The 27,495-nt window shown below is 47.9% G+C and overlaps 1 protein-coding gene across 1 annotated transcript in view; it reads left to right on the forward strand.

Annotated features, from left to right (window-relative positions):
* LOC122941832 (pancreatic lipase-related protein 2-like) overlaps window positions 1-27,495 on the forward strand; it is a 124,539-nt gene that overhangs the window by 69,032 nt on the left and 28,012 nt on the right. The window contains exons 8-11 of the mRNA XM_044299291.1: window positions 2,412-2,510; window positions 5,191-5,319; window positions 6,063-6,181; window positions 6,253-6,373. Coding sequence (XP_044155226.1) covers window positions 2,412-2,510; window positions 5,191-5,319; window positions 6,063-6,181; window positions 6,253-6,373 — 468 coding nt within the window. The remainder of the gene's footprint in view (window positions 1-2,411; window positions 2,511-5,190; window positions 5,320-6,062; window positions 6,182-6,252; window positions 6,374-27,495) is intronic.

Consider the following 27,495-nt stretch of genomic DNA (forward strand, 5'->3'; position numbering starts at 1 on the left):
ATCCATATTGGATTCTAAGTAGAGAAAAAAAAAATTATATATATATATTTATTTATTTATATATTTTTTTTCTCAAAGAAAAATAAGGGCCAGTTATAATATCACGATCGGCGTAACTGTCACATACGTGACACGGAGGGAGGAAAAGAGGGAGGCCCTGCCCAAGTGAGAGGGAAGGTGGTGACCCCTGACTCACCTTGCGTCTGGCACCTGGCTGCCCTGTCGTCCCTAGACGGGTTCCTCACCCGTACGCCGATCACGTGCCTAAAACCCTGGCTTTCCCTAAGATGAGCCCTAGATAGTGAACAGGGCGGTGGGAACACTAGTCCGCACCACTAGCACTAAAGGAAAACACCAAGGGGAGGACAGACAATACAGACTCAACATATAATCCCAGGTGGGCAACAACAGGAGACAACAAAAAGCCCAACAGGGATCCGGAGGGAAGCACTCTGGAACAACAACCAGGATTCACAGCTCCAGTGGGTCAGTATAGATGTCCAGGCAGGAAGCTCTATAACTGGCAACTAGAGAAGTGTGAGAGGAGAATATAAGGAGGTTGGGAGTGGCAGACAAGAAACAGCTGAGGAGAAGGAGCTACGGATCCCTGAGTGAGACAAAAAGGATTGCAAGGCAAACACAGAAAACAAACACTAAGAAACACCGTGATCTTTAGACATAGAGCGCGCAGCCACCCGCTGCGACTTCCTGACCCCGGGTATAACAGAGTCAGACGTGGCTCTTGACACCCTCGTGACACACACTCACCCTCACACACACACATATGCACCCTCACACATACACACGCACACTTACACACACGCACACACCCTCACACATACACACACAGCCTCACATACACACTCACGAACCCACACACACCCTCACACATACATACACATGCACCCTCACACATACATACACACACACACTTACCCACACTCACACACACTTACCCACACTCACACATACATACACACACACAGCCTCACATACACACTCACAAACCCACACACACCCTCACACTTACACACGCACACTTACACACACGCACAAACCCTCACACATACACACACACAGCCTCACATACACACTCACGAACCCACACACACCCTCACACATACATACACATGCACCCTCACACATACATACACACACACTTACCCACACTCACACATACATACACACACACAGCCTCACATACACACTAACGAACCCACACACACCCTCACACATACATACACACACACCCTCACACATACATACACACACACCCTCACACATACATACACATGCACACTTACACACCCACACACACCCTCACACATACAGACACACGCACCCACACACACCCTCACACATACATACACACACATACACACTCACGAACCCACACACACATACATACACATACATACACACACACACTTACCCACACTCACACATACATACACACACACAGCCTCACATACACACTCACGAACCCACACACACCCTCACACATACATACACACACACCCTCACAAATACATACACACACACCCTCGCACATACATACACATGCACACTTACACACCCACACACACCCTCACACATACAGACACACATACCCTCACACATACACACACATACACACTCACGAACCCACACACACCCTCACACATACATACACATGCACCCTCACACATACATACACACGCACACTTACACACCCACACACACCTTCACACATACAGACACACGCACCCACATACATACACACACACTCACGCACCCACAATCACCCTCACACATACATACACACGCACACTTACACACCCACACACACCCTCACACACCCTCACACATACAGACACACGCACCCACACACACCCTCACACATACATACACACACATACACACACTCACGCACCCACATACACCCTCACACATACATACACACACACCCTCACACACACATACACACGCACCCTCACACACCCTCACACATACACACAAGCTTGATCAGAGTTGTCTCTTTTTTTTTTTTTATTGTGTTTAAAAAAATCCCCCATATAAAAGAATGGCGGAATGTTCGGTGCATCAAAATTTTAACTGCCATGGATGCTGCCCCAGCCTCCCGGACACAGCACGCGCTTCTCTCACACACAGTGTCAGCATTTCTCAAGGTCATTTAGCAAACTGGTGGAAAGTAGAACTGGCTTAGGTTCCCATAGCAACCAATCAGATTCCTCCTCTTATTTTAGACAGCTACTTTGGAAAATGAAAGGAAGAATCTGATTGGTTGCTGTGGGTGAATGAGCCAGTTCTTTACACCCGTTTTGATAAATCTCACCCCATGTATTTCCTTCTAGTTCTATATTTTTTCCTTATAAATGAATTTTATAATGAAATTGATGTTTTCTGCCCAGTTCTGGATGCGGCCCGACCCGGCTTCGAGGATGAATCTGCTGAAGTTTCTATTGATCGGACTGATGCCGATACTGTTATAGCCATTCACACAGACGCAGGTGAGGCTCGGTAAATATCCGCGACGCCAGCGCTGCTCCCAGGACCCCGAATCCGGCCAGTGGTTTCCTAATGCTCTGCTCTGAAGAGGGCGCCAGCCCAACAGAAAAAAGGCAGCGTGCACTACAATTCCCAGCAATTCCCAATTCCCATGTCTTCCCTTTAAATATAATAGATATAAAAATGATTATTACTGTGATACAGTCAGACTGCAATGTGCCGTTCAGTCATGTTCTTACTCTGTGCCTGCAGCATTTAAGGCTTTTTCCATCTGAGACACAGGCGGAGAGCCCCCTACTTATGTGCTGTCAGGTGACAGGGGCGGAGAGCCCCCTGCTTATGTGCTGTCAGGTGACAGAGGCGGAGAGCCCCCTAATTGTGCACTGCCATGTATCATGGGCGGAGAGCCCCCTAATTGTGCACTGCCAGGTATCATGGGCTGAGAGACCCCTACTTATGTGCTGCCAGGTGACATGGGCGGAGAGCCCCCTACTTATGTGCTGTCATGTGACAGGGGCGGAGAGCCCCCTACTTATGTGCTGTCAGGTGACAGGGGCGGAGAGCCCCCTAATTGTGCACTGCCAGGTATCATGGGCGGAGAGCCCCCTACTTATGTGCTGCCAGGTGACATGGGCGGAGAGCCCCCTACTTATGTGCTGTCATGTGACAGGGGCGGAGAGCCCCCTACTTATGTGCTGTCAGGTGACAGGGGCGGAGAGCCCCCTACTTATGTGCTGTCATGTGACAGGGGCGGAGAGCCCCCTACTTATGTGCTGTCAGGTGACAGGGGCGGAGAGCCCCCTAATTGTGCACTGCCAGGTATCATGGGCGGAGAGCCCCCTAATTGTGTGCTGTCAGGCCATATTCTTCAGGTGACATCCACCAGGCCATATTCTTCAGGTGACATCCTCCAGGCCATATTCTTTAGGTGACATTCACCAGGCCATATTCTTCAGGTGACATCCACCAGGCCATATTCTTCAGGTGACATCCTCCAGGCCATATTCTTCAGGTGACATCCACCAGGCCATATTCTTCAGGTGACATCCACCAGGTCATATTCTTCAGGTGACATCCTCCAGGCCATATTCTTTAGGTGACATTCACCAGGCCATATTCTTCAGGTGACATCCTCCAGGCCATATTCTTCAGGTGACATCCTCCAGGCCATATTCTTCAGGTGACATCCACCAGGCCATATTCTTCAGGTGACATCCACCAGGCCATATTCTTCAGGTGACATCCCCCAGGCCATATTCTTCAGGTGACATCCACCAGGCCATATTCTTCAGGTGATATCCACCAGGCCATATTCTTCAGGTGACATCCACCAGGCCATATTCTTCATGTGACATCCTCCAGGCCATATTCTTCAGGTGACATCCACCAGGCCATATTCTTCAGGTGACATCCTCCAGGCCATATTCTTCAGGTGACATCCTCCAGGCCATATTCTTCAGGTGACATCCACCAGGTCATATTCTTCAGGTGACATCCTCCAGGCCATATTCTTCAGGTGACATCCACCAGGTCATATTCTTCAGGTGACATCCTCCAGGCCATATTCTTCAGGTGACATCCACCAGGTCATATTATTCAGGTGACATCCTCCAGGTCATATTCTTCAGGTGACATCCACCAGGTCATATTCTTCAGGTGACATCCACCAGGCCATATTCTTCAGGTGACATCCACCAGGTCATATTCTTCAGGTGACGTCCACCAGGTCATATTCTTCAGGTGACATCCTCCAGGCCATATTCTTCAGGTGACATCCACCAGGTCATATTCTTCAGGTGACATCCTCCAGGCCATATTCTTCAGGTGACATCCCTCAGGTCATATTCTTCAGGTGACATCCACCAGGCCATATTCTTCATGTGACATCCTCCAGGCCATATTCTTCAGGTGACATCCTCCAGGCCATATTCTTCAGGTGACATCCACCAGGTCATATTCTTCAGGTGACATCCACCAGGCCATATTCTTCAGGTGACATCCTCCAGGCCATATTCTTTAGGTGACATCCTCCCGGCCATATTCTTCAGGTGACATCCAGCAGGCCATATTCTTCAGGTGATATCCACCAGGTCATATTCTTCAGGTGACATCCACCAGGTTATATTCTTCAGGTGACATCCTCCAGGCCATATTCTTCAGGTGACATCCACCAGGCCATATTCTTCAGGTGACATCCACCAGGTCATATTCTTCAGGTGACATCCACCAGGCCATATTCTTCAGGTGACATCCACCAGGTCATATTCTTCAGGTGACATCCTCCAGGCCATATTCTTCAGGTGACATCCACCAGGCCATATTCTTCAGGTGACATCCACCAGGTCATATTCTTCAGGTGACATCCACCAGGCCTTATTCTTCAGGTGACATCCTCCAGGCCATATTCTTCAGGTGACATCCACCAGGTCATATTCTTCAGGTGACATCCACCAGGTCATATTCTTCAGGTGACATCCACCAGGTCATATTCTTCAGGTGACATCCACCAGATCATATTCTTCAGCTCACTCCCTTTAGTTCATATCTTCCAGGTCATATTCCTGCAGCTCCAGATCATTCTCACTCCTGTGACCTGCTGAAACAAATCCTTCTCCGTCCATTAGTCCAGGTAGAGTTATGTTGCTGCTACTATGTAAATGTCCCATGTCTTTGGTACTATAGCTCCGCTCGGGCTCGGGATGAAGAAATTGATTGGTCACCGAGATTTCTTCCCAAATGGAGGAGAAAGACAAACGGGATGTGACGGGAGTCAGATCATGGACCTGGATAAAGCTACAAGTCTTGAAGGAGGTAACTGCCCAATGTGACAGAGATTAGATGTGTATGGAGGTCACAGGTATCCACAACCCACAGGGCAGAGGATGCAGCTGCTTCTGTGACCTGGGGTCTAACAGGTCCTAAAGGTCCTCCTTATATGATTAGGCCTCTATGATAACTGAGGCTCAGAGTAAGATATTTTTTGCAGAAACTTCAGGTTATACCATTGGTGATGTCGGGGTAGACAGGGGCCCTTGTAGAGAAACAGTAGATGGGTCCCATACTCTCTGATTGCTCTTCACAGAGCCCCACTCTTTATATACAATCTAATAGTCTTGCTGTCAGTGGACAGTTCGTTACAATGTATCAGTACAGGCCGTTAAGCTCACAGAGCATTGTCTAGACTGGATACATTGTACATTTAAATCTTTTGTGGCCCCTGACTGGAGAAGATATCAGTTGTCAAATACGCCAGGAAACTGCCGGAAATGTTTATGAATTTGCTGGGGCTGATGGTCCCTCCCCCGTCCCACCCATAGCACTCCCCATTGTCGAGGGCGGCATAAAAACAATGCATGTTCCTATATTTAGCTGAAAAGGTCTCAAAATTGGGCAATGCAACTTTTTTGCACCAAAAACTGGTGCTGGGAATCATAGCAAGCCAATTAGAAAGTTGTAGAACCTTCCATTTTTAATAGAAGTTCTGGTGACTACTCCTCCTGTCTGCTACTACTACTCCCACTGTCTTGCTGTAACCAGTTTCTTTATCCTGCCAGCTGTCCGGGACGTCGCTTTATGTAATCACGTTAGCAGTTATTACAAATTCATATCATCGTTCCATGCTCCCGACGGCTTCATGGGCTACTGCGCCTCCAGCTACAGTGCATTCCTAGAGGTAAGTCCCAACCTACCCCTGACCAGTCCCCCCCCCATCATACAGCAGACCTAACTGCCCCTTCCCCACAGGGCGATGGCTTCCCCTGCTCCACTGGCAGCTGCTCCATAATGGGCTACAACACAGACCCCGGAAACGCCTCAAACTGCCGTGGCTACTACCTCAACACCGGACCCCGATTCGACTACCAACGTATGTCTGAACCAGCAGCCCGGGGATGATGGGAGTTATTGTCACTTGTCACATTACAAGGATGATATTTATAGCAGTTGAAGTTATACTACTGTATATAAATGATGGAGTAGTACTAGTATGAGGATGATGAGAAGTAGTACTAGTATGAGGATGAGACGTAGTACTAGTAAGAGGATGAATAGTAGTACTAGTAAGAGGATAAGAAGTAGTACTAGTATGGGGATGAGAAGCATTACTAGTATGAGGATGAGAAGTATTACTAGTATGGGGATGAGAAGTAGTACTAGTATGGGGATGAGAAGTATTACTAGTATGAGGATGAGAAGTAGTACTAGTATGAGGATTATGAGAATTAGTACTAGTACGAGGATGAGAAGTATTACTAGTAAGAGGATGAGAAGTAGTACTAGTAAGAGAATGAGAAGTAGTACTAGTATGGGAATGAGAAGTATTACTGGTATGAGGATGAGAAGTATTACTAGTATGGGGATGAGAAGTATTGCTAGTAATAGGATAAGAAGTAGTACTAGTATGAGGATGATGAGAAGTAGTACTAGTACGAGGATGAGAAGTAGTACTAGTAAGAGGATGAGAAGTAGTACTAGTATGGGGATGAGAAGTAGTACTAGTATGAGAAGTATTACTAGTATGGGGATGAGAAGTATTACTAGTATGAGGATGAGAAGTAGTACTAGTAAGAGGATGAGAAGTAGTACTAGTAAGAGGATGAGACATAGTACTAGTAAGAGGATGAGAAGTAGTACTAGTAAGAGGATGAGACGTAGTACTAGTAAGAGGATGAGAAGTAGTACTAGTATGAGGATGAGAAGTAGTACTAGTATGAGGATGATGAGAAGTAGTACTAGTATGGGGATGAGAAGTATTACTAGTAAGAGGATGAGAAGTAGTACTAGTACGAGGATGAGAAGTATTACTAGTATGAGGATGAGAAGTATTACTAGTATGGGGATAAGAAGTAGTACTAGTATGGGGATGAGAAGTAGTACTGGTATCGGGATGAGAAGTATTACTAGTATGAGGATGAGAAGTATTACTAGTATGGGGATGAGAAGTAGTACTAGTATGGGGATGAGAAGTAGTACTAGTATGGGGATGAGAAGTAGTACTAGTATGGGGATGAGAAGTAGTACTAGTATGGGGATGAGAAGTATTACTAGTATAAGGATGAGAAGTACTACTAGTATGAGGATGATGAGAAGTAGTACTAGTACGAGGATGAGAAGTATTACTAGTAAGAGGATGAGAAGTAGTACTAGTAAGAGAATGAGAATTAGTACTAGTATGGGAATGAGAAGTATTACTAGTATGAGGATGAGAAGTATTACTAGTATGGGGATGAGAAGTATTACTAGTAATAGGATGAGAAGTATTACTAGTATGAGGATGATGAGAAGTAGTACTAGTACGAGGATGAGAAGTAGTACTAGTAAGAAGATGAGAAGTAGTACTAGTATGGGGATGAGAAGTATTACTAGTATGAGGATGAGAAGTATTACTAGTATGGGGATGAGAAATATTACTAGTAAGAGGATGAGAAGTAGTACTAGTAAGAGGATGAGAAGTAGTACTAGTAAGAGGATGAGACGTAGTACTAGTAAGAGGATGAGAAGTAGTACTAGTAAGAGGATGAGACGTAGTACTAGTAAGAGGATGAGAAGTAGTACTAGTACGAGGATGAGAAGTAGTACTAGTATGAGGATGAGAAGTAGTACTAGTATGAGGATGATGAGAAGTAGTACTAGTATGGGGATGAGAAGTATTACTAGTAAGAGGATGAGACGTAGTACTAGTAAGAGGATGAGAAGTAGTACTAGTATGAGGATGAGAAGTAGTACTAGTATAAGGATGATGAGAAGTAGTACTAGTAAGAGGATGAGAAGTATTACTAGTAAGAGGATGAGAAGTAGTACTAGTAAGAGGATGAGAAGTAGTACTAGTAAGAGGATGAGACGTAGTACTAGTAAGAGGATGAGAAGTAGTACTAGTATGAGGATGAGAAGTAGTACTAGTATGAGGATGATGAGAAGTAGTACCAGTGTGAAGATGTACTTTGATTTGATCCTCATTCACACCTTCCTATCTTTTTGGTTCGTCTTTGTCGCCCTGCTGTGTATAGAAGGCAATGGGGGGGGGGGGGGTGTATCAGACCCTGCTCTCCAGAATTATGGCCTTAAAGAGTTGCAAAATATGGTCTTTTTGTGTCCCTTGTGTATAATTCTGTGACTTTTGACATTGTTACTTCACTCCAGTTGTCGGCGTGCTCAGATATGTAACTGATTTCACTCCAGTACATAAGAGGAGGAGGAAAAGTGGAGCAACATTTCAGGACAGAAGTGTCAGGTGTAAAGATGCAGCAGATTTAACAAACCTCGTGTGACATTTGAGCAATTTGGTGCAAAGTCCCACGAATCAGACTGCAAATATTACCCCCTGATAACTCCCCCAATATTTATACAGTGCATCCCTCTGCTCTGTCCTGACCCCACATTCTCCTCACCTGGTAACAGTCATTAGTGATTCTTGTGTGAATAGGTAAATATAGTGTGTGCAACGTGCCGGTCCGCAGGGGAGAACACGCGAGGGTCACGGTGGGCCGGTATGTACATACAGTTCATCGGGCACTCACAGTTTAGCAGACACCCTGGACCGGCAGCATGTAGATGGCGAAACATGTCGGGGGGCAGCGTTTAGGTTTTTAGGCTACAGTAGACCAACTAAATGTGCGAAAGTAGGCAGACACTGAGTAGCCATTAGGTAGCATAGTAAGCAATTGCGCCGCCACCAGAATTACAGCAGTGTCTGTGCGAAAGCAGATAGTTATAAGGCAGCAAGTGTAGCAAATGAACCGCTACTAAAATAACAGCTATAGAAAAAACACAATTACGGAAATGTGTCAAAGTAGACAGACACTGAGTGGCTATTAGGAGCATTGAAAGCAATTGCTCCGTCACCAGAATCATAGTAGACTAAGTGTATGTGTGAAAGCAGACAGGTACAAGGCAGCAAGTTTAGCAGCACACAAAGGGTCTCTGTAGATAGTTTTAAAGTAGTAGGTTAGATATCATCAAATGTTTACTATTTATTAAAAAGCAAATAATAAAAGTTACATTTTAATAACATAAAAAAACAAAACATGCACATGTCAAGAGTAGGGATGAGCGAACCCGAACTGTATAGTTCGGGTTCGTACCGAATTTTGGGGTGTCCGTGACACGGACCCGAACCCGGACATTTTCTTAAAAGTCCGGGTTCGGTGTTCGTCGCTTTCTTGGCGCTTTTTGAAAGGCTGCATAGCAGCCAATCAACAAGCGTCATACTACTTGCCCCAAGAGGCCGTCACAGCCATGCCTACTATTGGCATGGCTGTGATTGGCCAGAGCACCATGTGACCCCGCCTCTATTTAAGCTGGAGTCACATAGCGCCGCCCGTCACTCTGCTCTGATTAGCGTAGGGAGAGGTTGCGGCTGCGACAGTAGGGCGAGATTAGGCAGATTAACTCCTCCAAAAGACTTCATTCAGAGATCGATCTGCAGCTGTGGATGATTGAGCTGCTGCTATTCAACTGCTCACTGTTTTTAGGCTGCCCAGAGCGTTTTTATGTCACTTTTTTCTGGGGTGATCGGCGGCCATTTTGTGTCTTGTGGTGCGCCAGCACAAGCTGCGACCAAGTGCATTTAACCCTCAATGGTGTGGTTGTTTTTTGGCTATATCCCAGTCTAATTCTGTCAGTAAACGTATACCGGTCACCCAGCGCCTAAATACTAGGCATCAAATCTATATCCAGCTAAATCTGTCGTTACCGCTGTACTGTTGTGGCTGGTCAAGTTATTTAGCGTCCGTCAAAGCACAGTTTTTGTTCTGGGTTGAAATACAATTCCCAATTTAGCAATTTCCTAATTTAGTGGTTTCTGCTGTATCAGAGCTATTTTAAATCTATCCCTAAAAGGGTATATAATATTCAAGGTGCACATTGGGTCATTCAGAATAACTTCACACACACCCGCTACTGTGTATTTCCAAGTCTAATTCTGTCAGTAAATCCATACCGGTCACCCAGCGCCTAAATACTAGGCCTCAAATTTATAGTCAGCTAAATCTGTTGTTACTGCTGTACTGTTGTGGCTGGGAAAGTTATTTAGTGTCTGCCAAAGCACAGTTTTTGTTCTGGATTGAAATACAATTCCCAACTTAGCAATTCCCTAAATTAGTGGTTTCTGCTATATCAGGCCAAGTTTAAATCGATCCATAAAAGTGTATATTAGATTGAAGGTGCGGATAGTGTCATCCACAATAACTTCACACACACGCTACTGTGCATTTCCAAGTCTAATTCTGTCCGTAAACCTATACCTGTCACCCAGCGCCTAAATACTAAGCCTACAATTTATATCCAGCTTAGGCTACTTTCACACTTGCGTTCGGGGCTCCGCTTGTGAGTTCCGTTTGAAGGCTCTCACAAGCGGCCCCGAACGGATCCGTACTGCCCTAATGCATTCTGAGTGGATGCGGATCCGCTCAGAATGCATCAGTTTGGCACCGTTTGGCCTCCGCTCCGCTCAGCAGGCGGACACCTGAACGCTGCTTGCAGCGTTTTCGTGTCCGCCTGGCCGTGCGGAGCCAAACGGATCCGTCCAGACTTACAATGCAAGTCAATGGGGACGGATCCGTTTGACGTTGACACAATATGGTGCAATTTCAAACGGATCCGTCCCTCATTGACTTTCAATGCAAAGTCAGGAGTCCCCATCAGATCGGAGTTTTCTCCGATCCGATGGTATATTTTAACTTGAAGCGTCCCCATCACCATGGGAACGCCTCTATGTTAGAATATACCATCGGATTTGAGTTACATCGTAAACCTCAGATCCGACAGTATATTCTAACAAAGAGGCGTTCCCATGGTGATGGGGACGCTTCATGTTAGAATATACTGAGAACTGTGTACAGACCCCCCCCTCCTCCTGTAATTAACTTATTGGTGGCCAGTGCGGGCCCCCCTCCCTCCCCAGTATTAAATATTACCAGTGCGGCGGCCTCCCCCTCCCTCCCTCCCCAGTATTAAATATGACCAGTGCGGCCTCCCCCTCCCTCCCCAGTATTAAATATTACCAGTGCGGCGGCCTCCCCCTCCCTCCCTCCCCAGTATTAAATATGACCAGTGCGGCCTCCCCCTCCCTCCCTCCCCAGTATTAAATATTACCAGTGCGGCCCCCTCCCTCTATATTTATTGGTGGCCGGGCCAGTGCGGATTCCAAGTATTGTATTGTGAGCAGTGCGGCCTCCCCTCTCCCCCCCTAATTAAAATCATTGGTGGCAGCGGAGAGTACCGATCGGAGTCCCAGTTTAAATCGCTGGGGCTCCGATCGGTTACCATGGCAACCAAGACGCTATTGCAGTCTTGGCTGCCATGGTTACTTAGCAATAAATACAAGCATTATACTTACCTGAAGAGCTGCGATGTCTGACCGGCCGGGCGCTCCTCCTACTGGTAAGTGACAGGTCTGTGCTATAGGCAATGCGCCGCACAGACCTGTCACTTACCAGTAGGAGGAGCTCCCGGCCGGTCACAGACATCGCAGCTCTTCAGGTAAGTATAATGCTTGTATTTATTGCTAAGTAACCATGGCAGCCAAGACTGCAATAGCGTCTTGGTTGCCATGGTAACCGATCGGAGCCCCAGCGATTTAAACTGGGACTCCGATCGGTACTCTCCGCTGCCACCAATGATGGGGGGGGGTGATTTTAATTAGGGGGGGAGAGGGGAGGCCGCACTGCTCACAATACTTGGAATCCGCACTGGCCCGGCCACCAATAAATATAGAGGGAGGGGGCCGCACTGGTCATATTTAATACTGGGGAGGGAGGGAGGGGGAGGCCGCACTGGTCATATTTAATACTGGGGAGGGAGGGGGGGCCGCACTGGCCACCAATAAGTTAAATACAGGAGGGGGGGGGGGTCTGCCCCCTGCTGCCTGGCAGCATCTGCCAGGCAGCAGGGGGCAGTCGTGTACACAGTTCTCAGTATATTCTAACATGAAGCGTCCCCATCACCATGGGAACGCTTCTGTGTTTAGAATATACTGTCGGATCTGAGTTTTCCGAAGTGAAAAATCAGATCTGAAATAAACAGTTATGCAAACGGATCCGTTCTGAACGGATGCAAGCGTTTGCATTATAGGAGCGGATCCGTCTGTGCAGACACCAGACGGATCCGCTCCTAACGCAAGTGTGAAAGTAGCCTAAATCTGTGGTTACTGCTGTGCCTGTATTAGTGTAATACGGTACCTAAATAGATGCCAGATAGTGTTAGGTGTCTGTAAAAAAAGGCCTGAATTTGAATTCAATACATTGGGCCAAATAATATTTTTGTTGTTGTGGTGAACGGTAACAATGAGGAAAACATCTAGTAAGGCACGCGGACATGTACCACCAACACCACCACCACCTCCGTCACCAAGCGTCTCAACCATGTCACACGCCAGCGTTCAGCTCTCCATCTCACAAACATTTGATAGAAAGCGTAAATTCCCACCTAGCCACCCTCGATCCCTGGCCCTGAATGCCAGCATTTCTAAACTACTGGCCTATGAAATGCTGTCATTAAGGCTGGTGGACACAGACAGCTTCAAACAGCTCATGTCGCTTGCTGTCCCACAGTATGTTGTTCCCAGCCGCCACTACTTCTCCAAGAGAGCCGTGCCTTCCCTGCACAACCAAGTATCCGATAAAATCAAGTGTGCACTGCGCAACGCCATCTGTAGCAAGGTCCACCTAACCACAGATACGTGGACCAGTAAGCACGGCCAGGGACGCTATATCTCCCTAACTGCACACTGGGTAAATGTAGTGGCAGCTGGGCCCCAGGCGGAGAGCTGTTTGGCGCACGTCCTTCCGCCGCCAAGGATCGCAGGGCAACATTCTTTGCCTCCTGTTGCCACCTCCTCCTTCTCGGCTTCCTCCTCCTCTTCTTCCACCTGCTCATCCAGTCAGCCACACACCTTCACCACCAACTTCAGCACAGCCCGGGGTAAACGTCAGCAGGCCATTCTGAAACTCATATGTTTGGGGGACAGGCCCCACACCGCACAGGAGTTGTGGCGTGGTATAGAACAACAGACTGACGAGTGGTTGCTGCCGGTGAGCCTCAAGCCCAGCCTGGTGGTGTGTGATAATGGGCGAAATCTCGTTGCAGCTCTGGGACTAGCCGGTTTGACGCACATCCCTTGCTTGGCGCATGTGCTGAATTTGGTGGTGCAGAAGTTCATTCACAACTACCCCGACATGTCAGAGCTGCTGCATAAAGTGCGGGCCGTCTGTTCGCGCTTCCGGCGTTCACATCCTGCCGCTGCTCGCCTGTCTGCGCTACAGCGTAACTTCGGCCTTCCCGCTCACCGCCTCATATGCGACGTGCCCACCAGGTGAAACTCCACCTTGCACAAGCTGGACAGACTGTGCGAGCAGCAGCAGGCCATAGTGGAGTTTCAGCTGCAGCACGCACGGGTCAGTCGCACTACGGAACAGCACCACTTCACCACCAATGACTGGGCCTCCATGCTGGACCTGTGTGCCCTGTTGCGCTGTTTCGAGTACTCCACCAACATGGCCAGTGGCGATGACGCCGTTATCAGCGTTACAATACCACTTCTATGTCTCCTTGAGAAAACACTTAGGGCGATGATGGAAGAGGAGGTGGCCCAGGAGGAGGAGGAGGAGGAGGAGGAAGAGGGGTCATTTTTAGCACTTTTAGGCCAGTCTCTTCGAAGTGACTCAGAGGGAGGTTTATTTCAACAGCAGAGGCCAGGTACAAATGTGGCCAGCCAGGGCCCACTACTGGAGGACGAGGAGGATGAGGATGAGGAGGAGGTGGAGGAGGATGAGGATGAAGCATGGTCACAGCGGGGTGGCACCCAACGCAGCTCGGGCCCATCACTGGTGCGTGGCTGGGGGGAAAGGCAGGACGATGACGATACGCCTCCCACAGAGGACAGCTTGTCCTTACCCCTGGGCAGCCTGGCACACATGAGCGACTACATGCTGCAGTGCCTGCGCAATGACAGCAGAGTTGCCCACATTTTAACGTGTGTGGACTACTGGGTTGCCACCCTGCTGGATCCACGCTACAAAGACAATGTGCCCACCTTACTTCCTGCACTGCAGCGTGATAGGAAGATGCGCGAGTACAAGCGCACGTTGGTAGATGCGCTACTGAGAGCATTCCCAAATGTCACAGGGGAACAAGTGGAAGCCCAAGGCCAAGGCAGAGGAGGAGCAAGAGGTCGCCAAGGCAGCTGTGTCACGGCCAGCTCCTTTGAGGGCAGGGTTAGCATGGCAGAGATGTGGAAAAATGTTGTCAACACGCCACAGCTAACTGCACCACCACCTGATACGCAACGTGTTAGCAGGAGGCAACATTTCACTAACATGGTGGAACAGTACGTGTGCACACCCCTCCACGTACTGACTGATGGTTCGGCCCCATTCAACTTCTGGGTCTCTAAATTGTCCACGTGGCCAGAGCTAGCCTTTTATGCCTTGGAGGTGCTGGCCTGCCCGGCGGCCAGCGTTTTGTCTGAACGTGTATTCAGCACGGCAGGGGGCGTCATTACAGACAAACGCAGCCGCCTGTCTACAGCCAATGTGGACAAGCTGACGTTCATAAAAATGAACCAGGCATGGATCCCACAGGACCTGTCCGTCCCTTGTCCAGATTAGACATTAACTACCTCCCCTTAACCATATATTATTGGACTCCAGGGCACTTCCTCATTCAATCCTATTTTTATTTTCATTTTACCATTATATTGCGAGGCTACCCAAAGTTGAATGAACCTCTCCTCTGCCTGGGTGCCGGGGCCTAAATATATGCCAATGGACTGTTCCAATGTTGGGTGACGTGAAGCCTGATTCTCTGCTATGACATGCAGACTGATTCTCTGCTGACATGAAGCCAGATTGTCTGTTACGGGACCTCTCTCCTCTGCCTGTGTGCTGGGCCTAAATATGTGCCAATGGACTGTTGCAGTGGTGGCTGACGTGAAGCCTCATTCTCTGCTATGACATGCAGACTAATTCTCTGCTGACATGAAGCCAGATCCTCTGTAACGGGACCTCTCTCCTCTGCCTGGGTGCCGGGGCCTAAATATATGCCAATGGACTGTTACAGTGGTGGCTGACGTGAAGCCTCATTCTCTGCTATGACATGCAGACTGATTCTCTGCTGACATGAAGCCAGATCCTCTGTAACGGGACCTCTCTCCTCTGTCTGGGTGCTGGGCCTAAATATATGCCAATGGACTGTTCCAATGTTGGGTGACGTGAAGCCTCATTCTCTGCTATGACATGCAGACTGATTCTCTGCTGACATGAAGCCAGATTGTCTGTTACGGGACCTCTCTCCTCTGCCTGGGTGCCGGGGCCTAAATATCTGACAATGGACTGTTACAGTGGTGGCTGACGTGAAGCCTCATTCTCTGCTATGACATGCAGACTGATTCTCTGCTGACATGAAGCCAGATCCTCTGTAACGGGACCTCTCTCCTCTGTCTGGGTGCTGGGCCTAAATATATGCCAATGGACTGTTCCAATGTTGGGTGACGTGAAGCCTCATTCTCTGCTATGACATGCAGACTGATTCTCTGCTGACATGAAGCCAGATTGTCTGTTACGGGACCTCTCTCCTCTGCCTGGGTGCCGGGGCCTAAATATCTGACAATGGACTGTTACAGTGGTGGCTGACGTGAAGCCTCATTCTCTGCTATGACATGCAGACTGATTCTCTGCTGACATGAAGCCAGATCCTCTGTTACGGGACCTCTCTCCTCTGCCTGGGTGCCTGGGCCTAAATATATGCCAATGGACTGTTGCAGTGGTGGCTGGCGTGAGGCCTGATTCTCTGCTATGGGACCTCTCTCCAATTGATATTGGTTAATTTTTATTTATTTTATTTTTATTTTTATTCATTTCCCTATCCACATTTGTTTGCAGGGGATTTACCTACATGTTGCAGCCTTCTAGCTCTTTCCTGGGCTATTTTACAGCCTTTTTAGTGCCGAAAAGTTCGGGTCCCCGTTGACTTTAATGGGGTTCGGGTTCGGGACGAACCTCGGATCGGGTTCGGATCCCGAACCCGAACATTTCCGGGAAGTTCGGCCGAACTTCTCGAACCCGAATATCCAGGTGTCCGCTCAACTCTAGTCAAGAGTAGACAATCAGTAGTCTTGTACTAAATGTAAATACAATATAAGTGCCTCTACATGTGCAGGGTATATATATATGTAATATATATGTGAAGGGGAGAGCAGCACTGGATTCTCCGGGGCGCACTCTATAACAGGGGACACCGGCCAAGTGGTGATCGAGGTGCCCTTGATGGTGATTGGGTTTCTGAGTGCTTGTGCGGCTGGGCCCCTGATTTAGGTAATGTCGTGACGCCAGCACCTTGATGGTACAAAATGATGTGAGCAGTGGTAGTATGGAGATAGAAGAATAAGGCAGGTTTGAATCCAACAGAGAAGTTTACTGTAAGAAGGGTCTTGATAACAGTTTACATCCAGTAATAAAACAGTCTCTTATGCACGGGCTATCATAGGTGGTTGTGTACTCACTGATGTTCAGCTCTTTGCCTGGTTCTGTCTCAGTTGAGGTAGTTCCAGTCTTTTCTTTCTACACACAAGTGATACAACAGAATCCTTATCTGTCCTTGAAATAATGGTGAGGCTGCCGGAAGCTAATAAATCCTTCACCTAGATACAAAGGCGCCTAGAGCCCAGAATAATGGCTTTGTCCTTCCTTTGTCTTTTCCACAATAAACTTAGCAAAATCCACTTGATACTCTGGAAGAGTAGACGGTAGAATACAGACTTCACCTCTTCCAATTTTCCTGGCCCGACACTGAGATATAAATTGGCTTCTCTGGGCCATGGAGCCCAAGAGAGAGCTGAGAGGAGGGGGTCCTCTCCTTCCCCCTTGCTCCTCACTCCATCTCCTTCTTCAACTCCCACACTCTGAACACTCCTAACTAGGCCTGAACTGCACTATTTATACTGTGGTGCTACCCCATCTAGTGTTGGAATGTATGTAGTGCACCTGACAGCCTGGTAACAGGGATTCTACATAAAATACAGCATGATATAACATATGACATAACGAGCTTTTGCTGTGCCCACGCACGCTAGTGGGTCGCTGCATACACCCTTGTTTAATATGTGTCGGCCTCAACACATTTAGGACCTGATGAAATCTCCTGAAAAATATAAAGGAAAGCATGCAGGCAGGGCAGACAGATATAAATAACAAACAGTATGAAAATACACCTTATAGAAATACACAATATGAAAACATCATAAATTATGTGAATCGCAACGCAAAATGGGATGTGGGGCGGCATTTCTTCTGAACTTGCCGGTGACACAAATGGGCGTTGACCTCACAAACATAATATAAAGTCCATGGCAAAGTTCAACCAAGTCTTTAGAATAATTTTTTTTTTTAGTGCAGCATAATAAGGGAAGTGCGAAAAGTCTGTTGAATTGTAAACATAGGAATTGCATAAAAACAAGCACAAAAGAATGTCTTTCTGGGTACGTGACTTTAACATTGTTGTAGTCCTGTTGCATAACCCTCATCAACCTGAAGAGGGAATAAGAAGGGAAACATTTTGTGCAAACCAGGCGCAACTGGAACAGAAGAAAAACACAGGCCAGAAGAGATTCTAGAAAGTTCCTTAAAGGGACAGCAGGCTGAGCAATGACTTGGAAAAACTGTCACTGTGTCTTAGAAAACTGACAACAGTCCATGCTGGGTAACAAAGAAGGACCCCTAGTGGCACAGTCATTGTAGAATGGCCTACAGGCCTACTCACAGATAGGTATCCTCCTCCTCCTCTGGATCATCCACAGGTAGGGGCCAAAGGACTCTTCCGTCAGGAGACAAGATCTGTATCCGAACTCCCGTAGGCTCCATTGCATCAGCTAAGATATCCTCCTGGGTACGGATCCTCGATGGAGCATAGCACAGCATTTCTGGAACATGTGCAGGTGGGTGGCAGGCCGACTCTGGGGTATCAACTTGATTTTCAGGCTCCTGCTCACAGAGGTCAAGTTTCTCTTGCCGTGCTGCCATCTGACGTTGACTCTTTAGTTAGGCCCAAAGCTTTTCCCGCTCTTCAGATGCGGCTACTTCTTTAGCCCTTTTGCTAAGGTCAGGTGACGGATAAGGTCCAGCCCCTCTTTCAAAAACTTCAAGATGTTTGGCCCAATAAAAGAGGCCTGATGCTGGTACGTGGACCGGACAGGCCATGGCAGGGTATTTGGTTCGCTGCCCATCTCGGCATCATCATCCGAATCTTCCCAGTCTTCAGATTCTCGTCATGGTCTGGACACCGCAGTGGTGTATGGGCCTCGCAGGCCCTCGGCGGGGGTAAACTCCACTGACTCTCCCACATGCAGGTTGTGCAGCCGGCCAGGTAGGTAACTCCTTTTTACAGACCGGCGGTTCACATAGTAGTCTCTGCCTGTGCCTTGATCTTGCAGGAACCCAAAGCCTCTCTCCTTGTCAAAGGCTAATACGACTCCCACTCACCTCTCCAACCGGGGATGACTGTCGGCGGGGTGTTCCATTAAGCGCTTTGTCAGTTCTTCAAAATACATTTGGCTCCTCTGGGCCGTGGAGGCCAAGAGAGAGCTGAGAGGAGGGGGTCCTCTCCTTCCCCTTTGCTCCTCACTCCATCTCCTTCTTCCCCCACACTCTGAACACTCCTAACTAGGCCTGAACTGCACTATTTATACTGTGGTGCTACCCCATCTAGTGGTGGAATGTATGTAGTGCACCTGACAGCCTGGTAACTGGGATTCCACATAAGAGTAAAATATAGCATGATACAACACATGACATAATGAGCTTTTGCAGTGCCCACGTTCACTAGTGGGACGCTGCATGTGGAACAGAAATATACCAGAAGTGAGAGCCAAACCTACAACTAGAGATGAGCGAATTTTTCAAAAATTCAATTCGGCCGGGTCCTCAAATTTTTGTAAAAAATTTGGTTCGACCCGAATTTATTCACGGCGAATCGCGTTAAAAAATGCCTATTTCCTGGCTGCAGAGAGCCTGTATAGTGGTGTAGAACACTGTGCCTGTATAGCGGTGTAGAACACTGAGCCTGTATAGCGGTGTAGAACACTGTGCCTGTATAGCGGTGTAGAGCACTGTGCCTGTATAGCGGTGTAGAGCACTGTGCCTGTATAGCGGTGTAGAACACTGTGTCTGTATAGCGGTGTAGAGCACTGTGCCTGTATAGTGGTGTAGAACACTGTGCCTGTATAGTGGTGTAGAACACTGTGCCTGTATAGCGGTGTAGAGCACTGTGCCTATATAGCGGTGTAGAGCACTGTGCCTGTATAGTGGTGTAGAGCACTGTGCCTGTATAGCGGTGTAGAGCACTGTGCCTGTATAGCGGTGTAGAGCACTGTGCCTGTATAGTGGTGTAGAACACTGTGCCTGTATAGCGGTGTAGAGCACTGTGCCTGTATAGCGTGTAGAAAACTGTGTCTGTATAGCGGTGTAGAGCACTGTGCCTGTATAGTGGTGTAGAACACTGTGCCTGTAGAGGTGGTGTAGAACACTGTGCCTGTATAGCGGTGTAGAACACTGTGCCTGTATAGCGGTGTAGAACACTGTGCCTTGTATAGCGGTGTAGACCACTGTCCTGTATAGCGTGGGTAGAACACTGTGCCTGTATAGGGTGTAGAACACTGTGCCTGTATAGTCGGTGTAGAGCACTGTGCCTGTATAGCGGTGTAGAATCACTGTGCCTGTATAGTGGTGTAGACACTGTGCCTGTATAGGCGGTGTAGAGCACTGTGCCTGTATAGTCGGTGTAGACACTGTGCCTGTATAGTGGTGTAGAACACTGTGCTGTATAGGTGGTGAGAACACTGTGCCTGTATAGCTGGTGTAGAACTTGTTCCTGTATAGTCGGTGTAGACACTGTGCCTGTATAGCGGTGTAGAACACTGTCGCCTGTATAGCGGTGTAGAACACTGTGCCTGTATAGCGGTGTAGAACACTGTGCCTGTATAGCGGTGTAGAACACTGGCCTGTATAGCGGTGTAGAACACTGTGCCTGTATAGCGGTGTAGAACACTGTGCCTTATAGCGGTGTAGAACACTGTGCCTGTATAGCGGTGTAGACACTGTGCCTGGTATGCGGTGAGAACTGTGCCTGTATAGCGGTGTAGAACACTGTGCCTGTATAGCGGTGTAGAACACTGTGCCTGTATAGCGGTGTAGACACTGTGCCTGTATAGCGGTGTAGAACACTGTGCCTGTATAGCGGTGTAGAACACTGTGCCTGTATAGCGGTGTAGAACACTGTGCCTGTATAGCGGTGTAGAACACTGTGCCTGTATAGCGGTGTAGAAGCACTGTGCCTGTATAGCGGTGTAGAGCACTGTGCCTGTATAGCTGGTGTAGAACACTGTGCCTGTATAGGCGGTGTAGAACACTGTGCCTGTATAGCGGTGTAGAACACTGTGCCTGTATAGCGGTGTAGAACACTGTGGCCTGTAAGCGGTTGTAGAACACTGGTGCTGTATAGCGGTGTAGAACACTGTGCCTGTATAGCGGTGTAGAAACACTGTGCCTGTTATAGCGGTGTAGAACACTGTGCCTGTATAGCGTGTGTAGAACACTGTGCCTGTATAGCGGTGTAGAACACTGTGCCTGTATAGCGGTGTAGAACACTGTGCCTGTATAGCGGTGTAGAACACTGTGCCTGTATAGCGGTGTAGAACCACTGTGCCTGTATAGCGGGGGTAGAACACTGTGACGGTATAGCGGTGTAGAAACACTGTGCCCTGGATAGCGGTGTAGAATACTGTGCCTGTTATAGCGGTGTAGAACACTGTGCCTGGTATAGCGGTGTAGCACACTGTGCCTGTATAGCGGTGTAGAGCACTGTGCCTGTATAGCGGGTAGAACCCTGTGTGCCTGTAATAGGGTGTGTAGAGCACTGTGCCTGTATAGCGGTGTACAGCACTGTGCCTGGATAGCGGTGTAGATACACTGTGCCTGCTATAGCGGGGTAGAACACTGTGCCCTTGTATAGCGGTGTAGAGGCCTGTGCCCTGTATAGGGGGTTGTCGAACAACATGTGCCTGTATAGCGGTGTAGAACATGTGCCTGTTATAGCGGTTTAGAACACTGTGCCTGTATAGGCGTTCGTGTAGAAACACTGTGCCTGTATAGCGGTGTAGCATCCTGTGCCTGTATAGCGGTATGTAGACACTGGTGCCTGTATAGCGGTGTAGAACACTGTGCCTGTATAGCGGTGTAGAACACTGTGCCTGTATAGCGGTGTAGAACACTGTGCCTGTATAGCGGTGTAGACATGTGCCGTATAGCGGTGTAGAACACTGTGCCTGTATAGCGGTGTAGAACACTGTGCCTGTATAGCGGTGTTAGAACACTGTGCCTGTATAGCTGGTGTAGAACACTGTGCCTGTATAGCGGTGTAGAACACTGTGCCTGTATAGCGGTGTAGAACACTGTGCCTGTATAGCGGTGTAGAACACTGTGCCTGTATAGCGGTGTAGAACACTGTGCCTGTATAGCGGTGTAGAACACTGTGCCTGTATAGCGGTGTAGAACACTGTGCCTGTATAGCGGTGTAGAACACTGTGCCTGGTATAGCGGTGTAGAACACTGTGCCTGTATAGGGTGTAGAACACTGTGCCTGTATAGCGGTGTAGAACACTGTGCCTGTATAGTCGGGTAGAACACTGTTGCCTGTATAGGGTGTAGAACACTGTGCCTGTATAGCGGTGTAGAACACTGTGCCTGTATAGCGTGTAGAACACTGTGCCTGTATAGCGGTGTAGAACACTGTGCCTGTATAGCGGTGTAGAACACTGTGCCTGTATAGGGTGTAGAACACTGTGCCTGTATAGCGGTAACTGTGCCTGTATAGCGGTGTAGAACACTGTGCCTGTATAGCGGTGTAGAACACTGTGCCTGTATAGCGGTGTAGAACACTGTGCCTGTATAGCGGTGTAGAACACTGTGCCTGTATAGCGGTGTAGAACACTGTGCCTGTATAGTGGTGTAGAATACTGTGCCTATATAGTGGTGTAGAACACTGTGCCTGTATAGCGGTGTAGAACACTGTGCCTGTATAGTGGTGTAGAACACTGTGCCTGTATAGTGGTGTAGAACACTGTGCCTGTATAGGGGTGTAGAACACTGTGCCTCTATAGCGGTGTAGAACACTGTGCCTGTATAGCGGTGTAGAGCACTGTGCCTGTATAGCGGTGTAGAACACTGTGCCTGTATAGCGGTGTAGAACACTGTGCCTGTATAGCGGTGTAGAACACTGTGCCTGTATAGCGGTGTAGAACACTGTGCCTGTATAGCGGTGTAGAATACTGTGCCTGTATAGCGGTGTAGAGCACTGTGCCTGTATAGCGGTGTAGAACACTGTGCCTGTATAGCGGTGTAGAACACTGTGCCTGTATAGCGGTGTAGAACACTGTACCTTGCAGTAACACACATAGGGAGTCTGCTGTGGTAGTGACATAACACTGTGAGTCAGTATGACATGCAGATGACAGGCGTCGCTCTTAGAATCACTGCACACTTCACTTATTAGGGCAGTCACGGGGCCAAAACTGACCAAATAACTCAAGCGTGAACTCAGCCTCACAGGTCGATGTTAGCGCCAAGAAGAAGCGCACTCCTTTTACACCGTCGTCAGCTGATTCCACATAGATGTCTACAGAACCTGTTCTAGTAAACACTTATACAAGTAGAGCCCCCGACGGAGCGGAGAGGGGGTCAGCAGTAAGGTTGTGGTGACGTCACTGATTATTTTGCCCTTCCTCTGATCCGTCAGAACAATAACCTCCAAAAACCAGATCCTGTCTGTGGAGCATCCGCCTTCTCGGTCAGCATTTGGTCAGTTATCCATCAGTATTGCTAATGCCAAGAAAAATAGGAGTGGATCCAAAACACAGATGACCGAGTCAACCGCTGGGTTGCTGTTCAAGACACGACCGCTAGATGACACCAGGAGCTCAGGCCTCTCGCTGCGACTCCTGCTGCCACGGCCCGTTACTCTGCTACGATTTCTGGCTGCACCAGAAACATTTAGGCCTCTGCCTCTCCCCTGTGCAGGGCCGGGCACTTCTCTGTCTGACATACTGTTAGATCAGATAAATAAATAAAAAGGAAATTGTTGCCACGAATACACACAAACCCACAACTGCACCGCTGAACGGCAAATAGGCCCTTATTTATTTCCACATATGCACACCACAAAAGGCTTTAGAACATATAACTGCATAGCTGAACGGCAAATATATTTTACTTTTGCCACTAATACACAACAAAAAAGGGCTGTAATTTTTGCACTTCACCGCACAATGGCTAATAAGCCCCTTTTTTCCACTAATACACGCCCAAAAATGCTTTAGAACATATAACTGCACCGCACAAGGGCAAATAAGACGTAGAAATATTCCCTTGTAATAACCCCTGTTAATGGCCGTATCACACGGCACTTGCACCCAGATAACAAGAGCGGTTTGCTGGAATTACAAAGCTGTATAATGGCAGTTTGGATGCGCAGTCAGTGCAGCAAGGTGTAATAGGATTGTTCCTGTTACCCAGGCTGTAATCTCCCCGACTGAACCCTGTTCTACAGGAATGCTGTGGAATGATTCTTTCCCTACACCTTGAATAATCTTTCCCTGAACTTGTAAATCATTTTTTTAGCACAATGAAGTCTTTCCTCGCACTGTCCCTAGCGCCTGCTGACGTCTCTCCCTGCACTAAGTGCGCTGGTGAATAGCAGAATCCAAGATGGCTGAGGATATTTATAGGGCTGTGACATCACTGGGCTGGCTGCTGTTCGGCTGCATGCATGGCATTATGGGTGATCCCGCCTTCCCAGAGTTCCTTGCTCCATGTCCTCACACGTACAGCAGCCATTTTAGGAAAAAATGTGATTCATTACCACGAAGCATGAGGAAATTCGGATTCAGTGCTAATAGAATTTTTCCTGAAATTCGGATCGAATTCCATTTCATCAACTTCGATTCACTCATCTCTACCCACAACATTCTGCCTGACACCTCCACCCAACAATGAGCTTTGTATCTCTCCATCCTGTCTATCCTCTCTCCTGGTCGCCTCTGCTGACTTCCTCTCTCCATCCAGCAATAAGCTCCGTATCTCTCCATCCTGTCTATCCTCTCCCCTGGCCGCCTTTGCTGACCTCCTTCCTCACACCCAGCAATGAGCTCTGTATCTCTCCATACATTCTATCCTCTCTCCTGACTGCCTCCACTGACCTCTTTCATCACTCCCAACAATGAGCTCTGTATCTCTCAATCCCATCTATCCTCTCTCCTGGCCACCTAAGCTCTCTCCATCCAGCAATAAGCTCCGTATCTCTCCATCCTGTCTTTCCTCTCTCCTGGCTGCATCTGCTGTCCTCTTCCCTCACACCCAGCAATGAGCTCCATACAGGGAGTGCAGAATTATTAGGCAAGTTGTATTTTTGAGGATTAATTTTATTATTGAACAACAACCATGTTCTCAATGAACCCAAAAAACTCATTAATATCAAAGCTGAATATTTTTGGAAGTAGTTTTTAGTTTGTTTTTAGTTTTAGCTATTTTAGGGGGATATCTGTGTGTGCAGGTGACTATTACTGTGCATAATTATTAGGCAACTTAACAAAAAACAAATATATACCCATTTCAATTATTTATTTTTACCAGTGAAACCAATTTAACATCTCAACATTCACAAATATACATTTCTGACATTCAAAAACAAAACAAAAGCAAATCAGTGACTAATATAGCCACCTTTCTTTGCAAGGACACTGAAAAGCCTGCCATCCATGGATTCTGTCAGTGTTTTGATCTGTTCACCATCAACATTGCGTGCAGCAGCAACCACAGCCTCCCAGACACTGTTCAGAGAGGTGGACTGTTTTCCCTCCTTGTAAATCTCACATTTGATGATGGACCACAGGTTCTCAATGGGGTTCAGATCAGGTGAACAAGGAGGCCATGTCATTAGATTTTCTTCTTTTATACCCTTTCTTGCCAGCCACGTTGTGGAGTACTTGGACGCGTGTGATGGAGCATTGTCCTGCATGAAAATCATGTTTTTCTTGAAGGATGCAGACTTCTTCCTGTACCACTGCTTGAAGAAGGTGTCTTCCAGAAACTGGCAGTAGGACTGGGAGTTGAGCTTGACTCCATCCTCAACCCGAAAAGGCCCCACAAGCTCATCTTTGATGATACCAGCCCAAACCAGTACTCCACCTCCACCTTGCTGGCGTCTGAGTCGGACTGGAGCTCTCTGCCCTTTACCAATCCAGCCACGGGCCCATCCATCTGGCCCATCAAGACTCACTCTCATTTCATCAGTCCATAAAACCTTAGAAAAATCAGTCTTGAGATATTTCTTGGCCCAGTCTTGACGTTTCAGCTTGTGTGTCTTGTTCAGTGGTGGTCGTCTTTCAGCCTTTCTTACCTTGGCCATGTCTCTGAGTATTGCACACCTTGTGCTTTTGTGCACTCCAGTGATGTTGCAGCTCTGAAATATGGCCAAACTGGTGGCAAGTGGCATCTTGGCAGCTGCACGCTTGACTTTTCTCAGTTCATGGGCAGTTATTTTGCGCCTTGGTTTTTCCACACGCTTCTTGCGACCCTGTTGACTATTTTGAATGAAACGCTTGATTGTTCGATGATCACGCTTCAGAAGCTTTGCAATTTTAAGAGTGCTGCATCCCTCTGCAAGATATCTCACTATTTTTGACTTTTCTGAGCCTGTCAAGTCCTTCTTTTGACCCATTTTGCCAAAGGAAAGGAAGTTGCCTAATAATTATGCACACCTGATATAGGGTGTTGATGTCATTAGACCACACCCCTTCTCATTACAGAGATGCACATCACCTAATATGCTTAATTGGTAGTAGGCTTTCGAGCCTATACAGCTTGGAGTAAGACAACATGCATAAAGAGGATGATGTGGTCAAAATACTCATTTGCCTAATAATTCTGCACTCCCTGTATGTCTCTATCCCGACTATTCTCTCCCCTGGACACCTCTGCTGACCTCCTCCCTCACACCCAGCAATGAGCTCTGTATCTCTCAATCCCGCCTATCCTCTCTCCTAACCACCTCTGCCGACCTCCTCCCTCGCACCCAGCAATGAGCTCTGTATCTCTCCATCCCGTCTATCCTCTCCCCTGGCCACCCCCACTGACCTCCTCCCTCGCACCCAACAATGAGCTCTGTATCTCTCCATCCCGTCTATCCTCTCCCCTTGCCGCCCCCACTGACCTCCTCCCTCACACCCACCAACAAATTCTGTATCTCTCCATCCCGTCTATCCTCTACCCTGGCCGCCCCCACTGACCTCCTCCCTCACACCCAACAATGAGCTCTGTATCTCTACATCCCATCTATCCTCTCCCCTTGCCACCCCCACTGACCTCCTCCCTCACACCCAGCAATGAACTCGGTATCTCTCCATCCAGTCTATCCTCTCTCCTGGCCTCCTATGCTGACCTCTTTCCTTATACTCAGATGTTCATGTCCTACTCACACTGTCACGGCCTTTGGTTTGCGCTGTGACACTGTTGTCACACTTGCGGTTGCCCGCGGCAACGTGTTGCTGTGAGAGCATTCGGTGGCAGTGTCTCGGCCTTCAGGGTGATTGCCGGGACATGGTTGCCACGCATGCTCTTGCCGGTGGTAACATGTGGTTTGGTATGCTTGTGTGTGCACTTCCCCTTTAAGTGGCTTCCTTCCCTTGTCTGGAGACTTCAGGTAATAACTTCAAAAATTAATTTCTACTGTAAAAAACCTTGGAACCAAAGTGGTACCTTGAAACTGAATAGAGATGAGCGAATTTCATATTTTGAAATTCGTTCACACTTCGTTTGGTGGTAAAAGGTGAATTGCATTATGGATTCCATTACCACGGACAATAACGCAATTCTATGACGGAATGCATAACGGAAACAGGATGGATCCATTTTGCAGCCCATAGAACTTCTATGATGATGGAATGGATAT

The sequence above is a fragment of the Bufo gargarizans genome, chromosome 6, assembly GCF_014858855.1.
Source record: "Bufo gargarizans isolate SCDJY-AF-19 chromosome 6, ASM1485885v1, whole genome shotgun sequence".
Classification (NCBI taxonomy): Eukaryota; Metazoa; Chordata; class Amphibia; order Anura; family Bufonidae; genus Bufo; species Bufo gargarizans.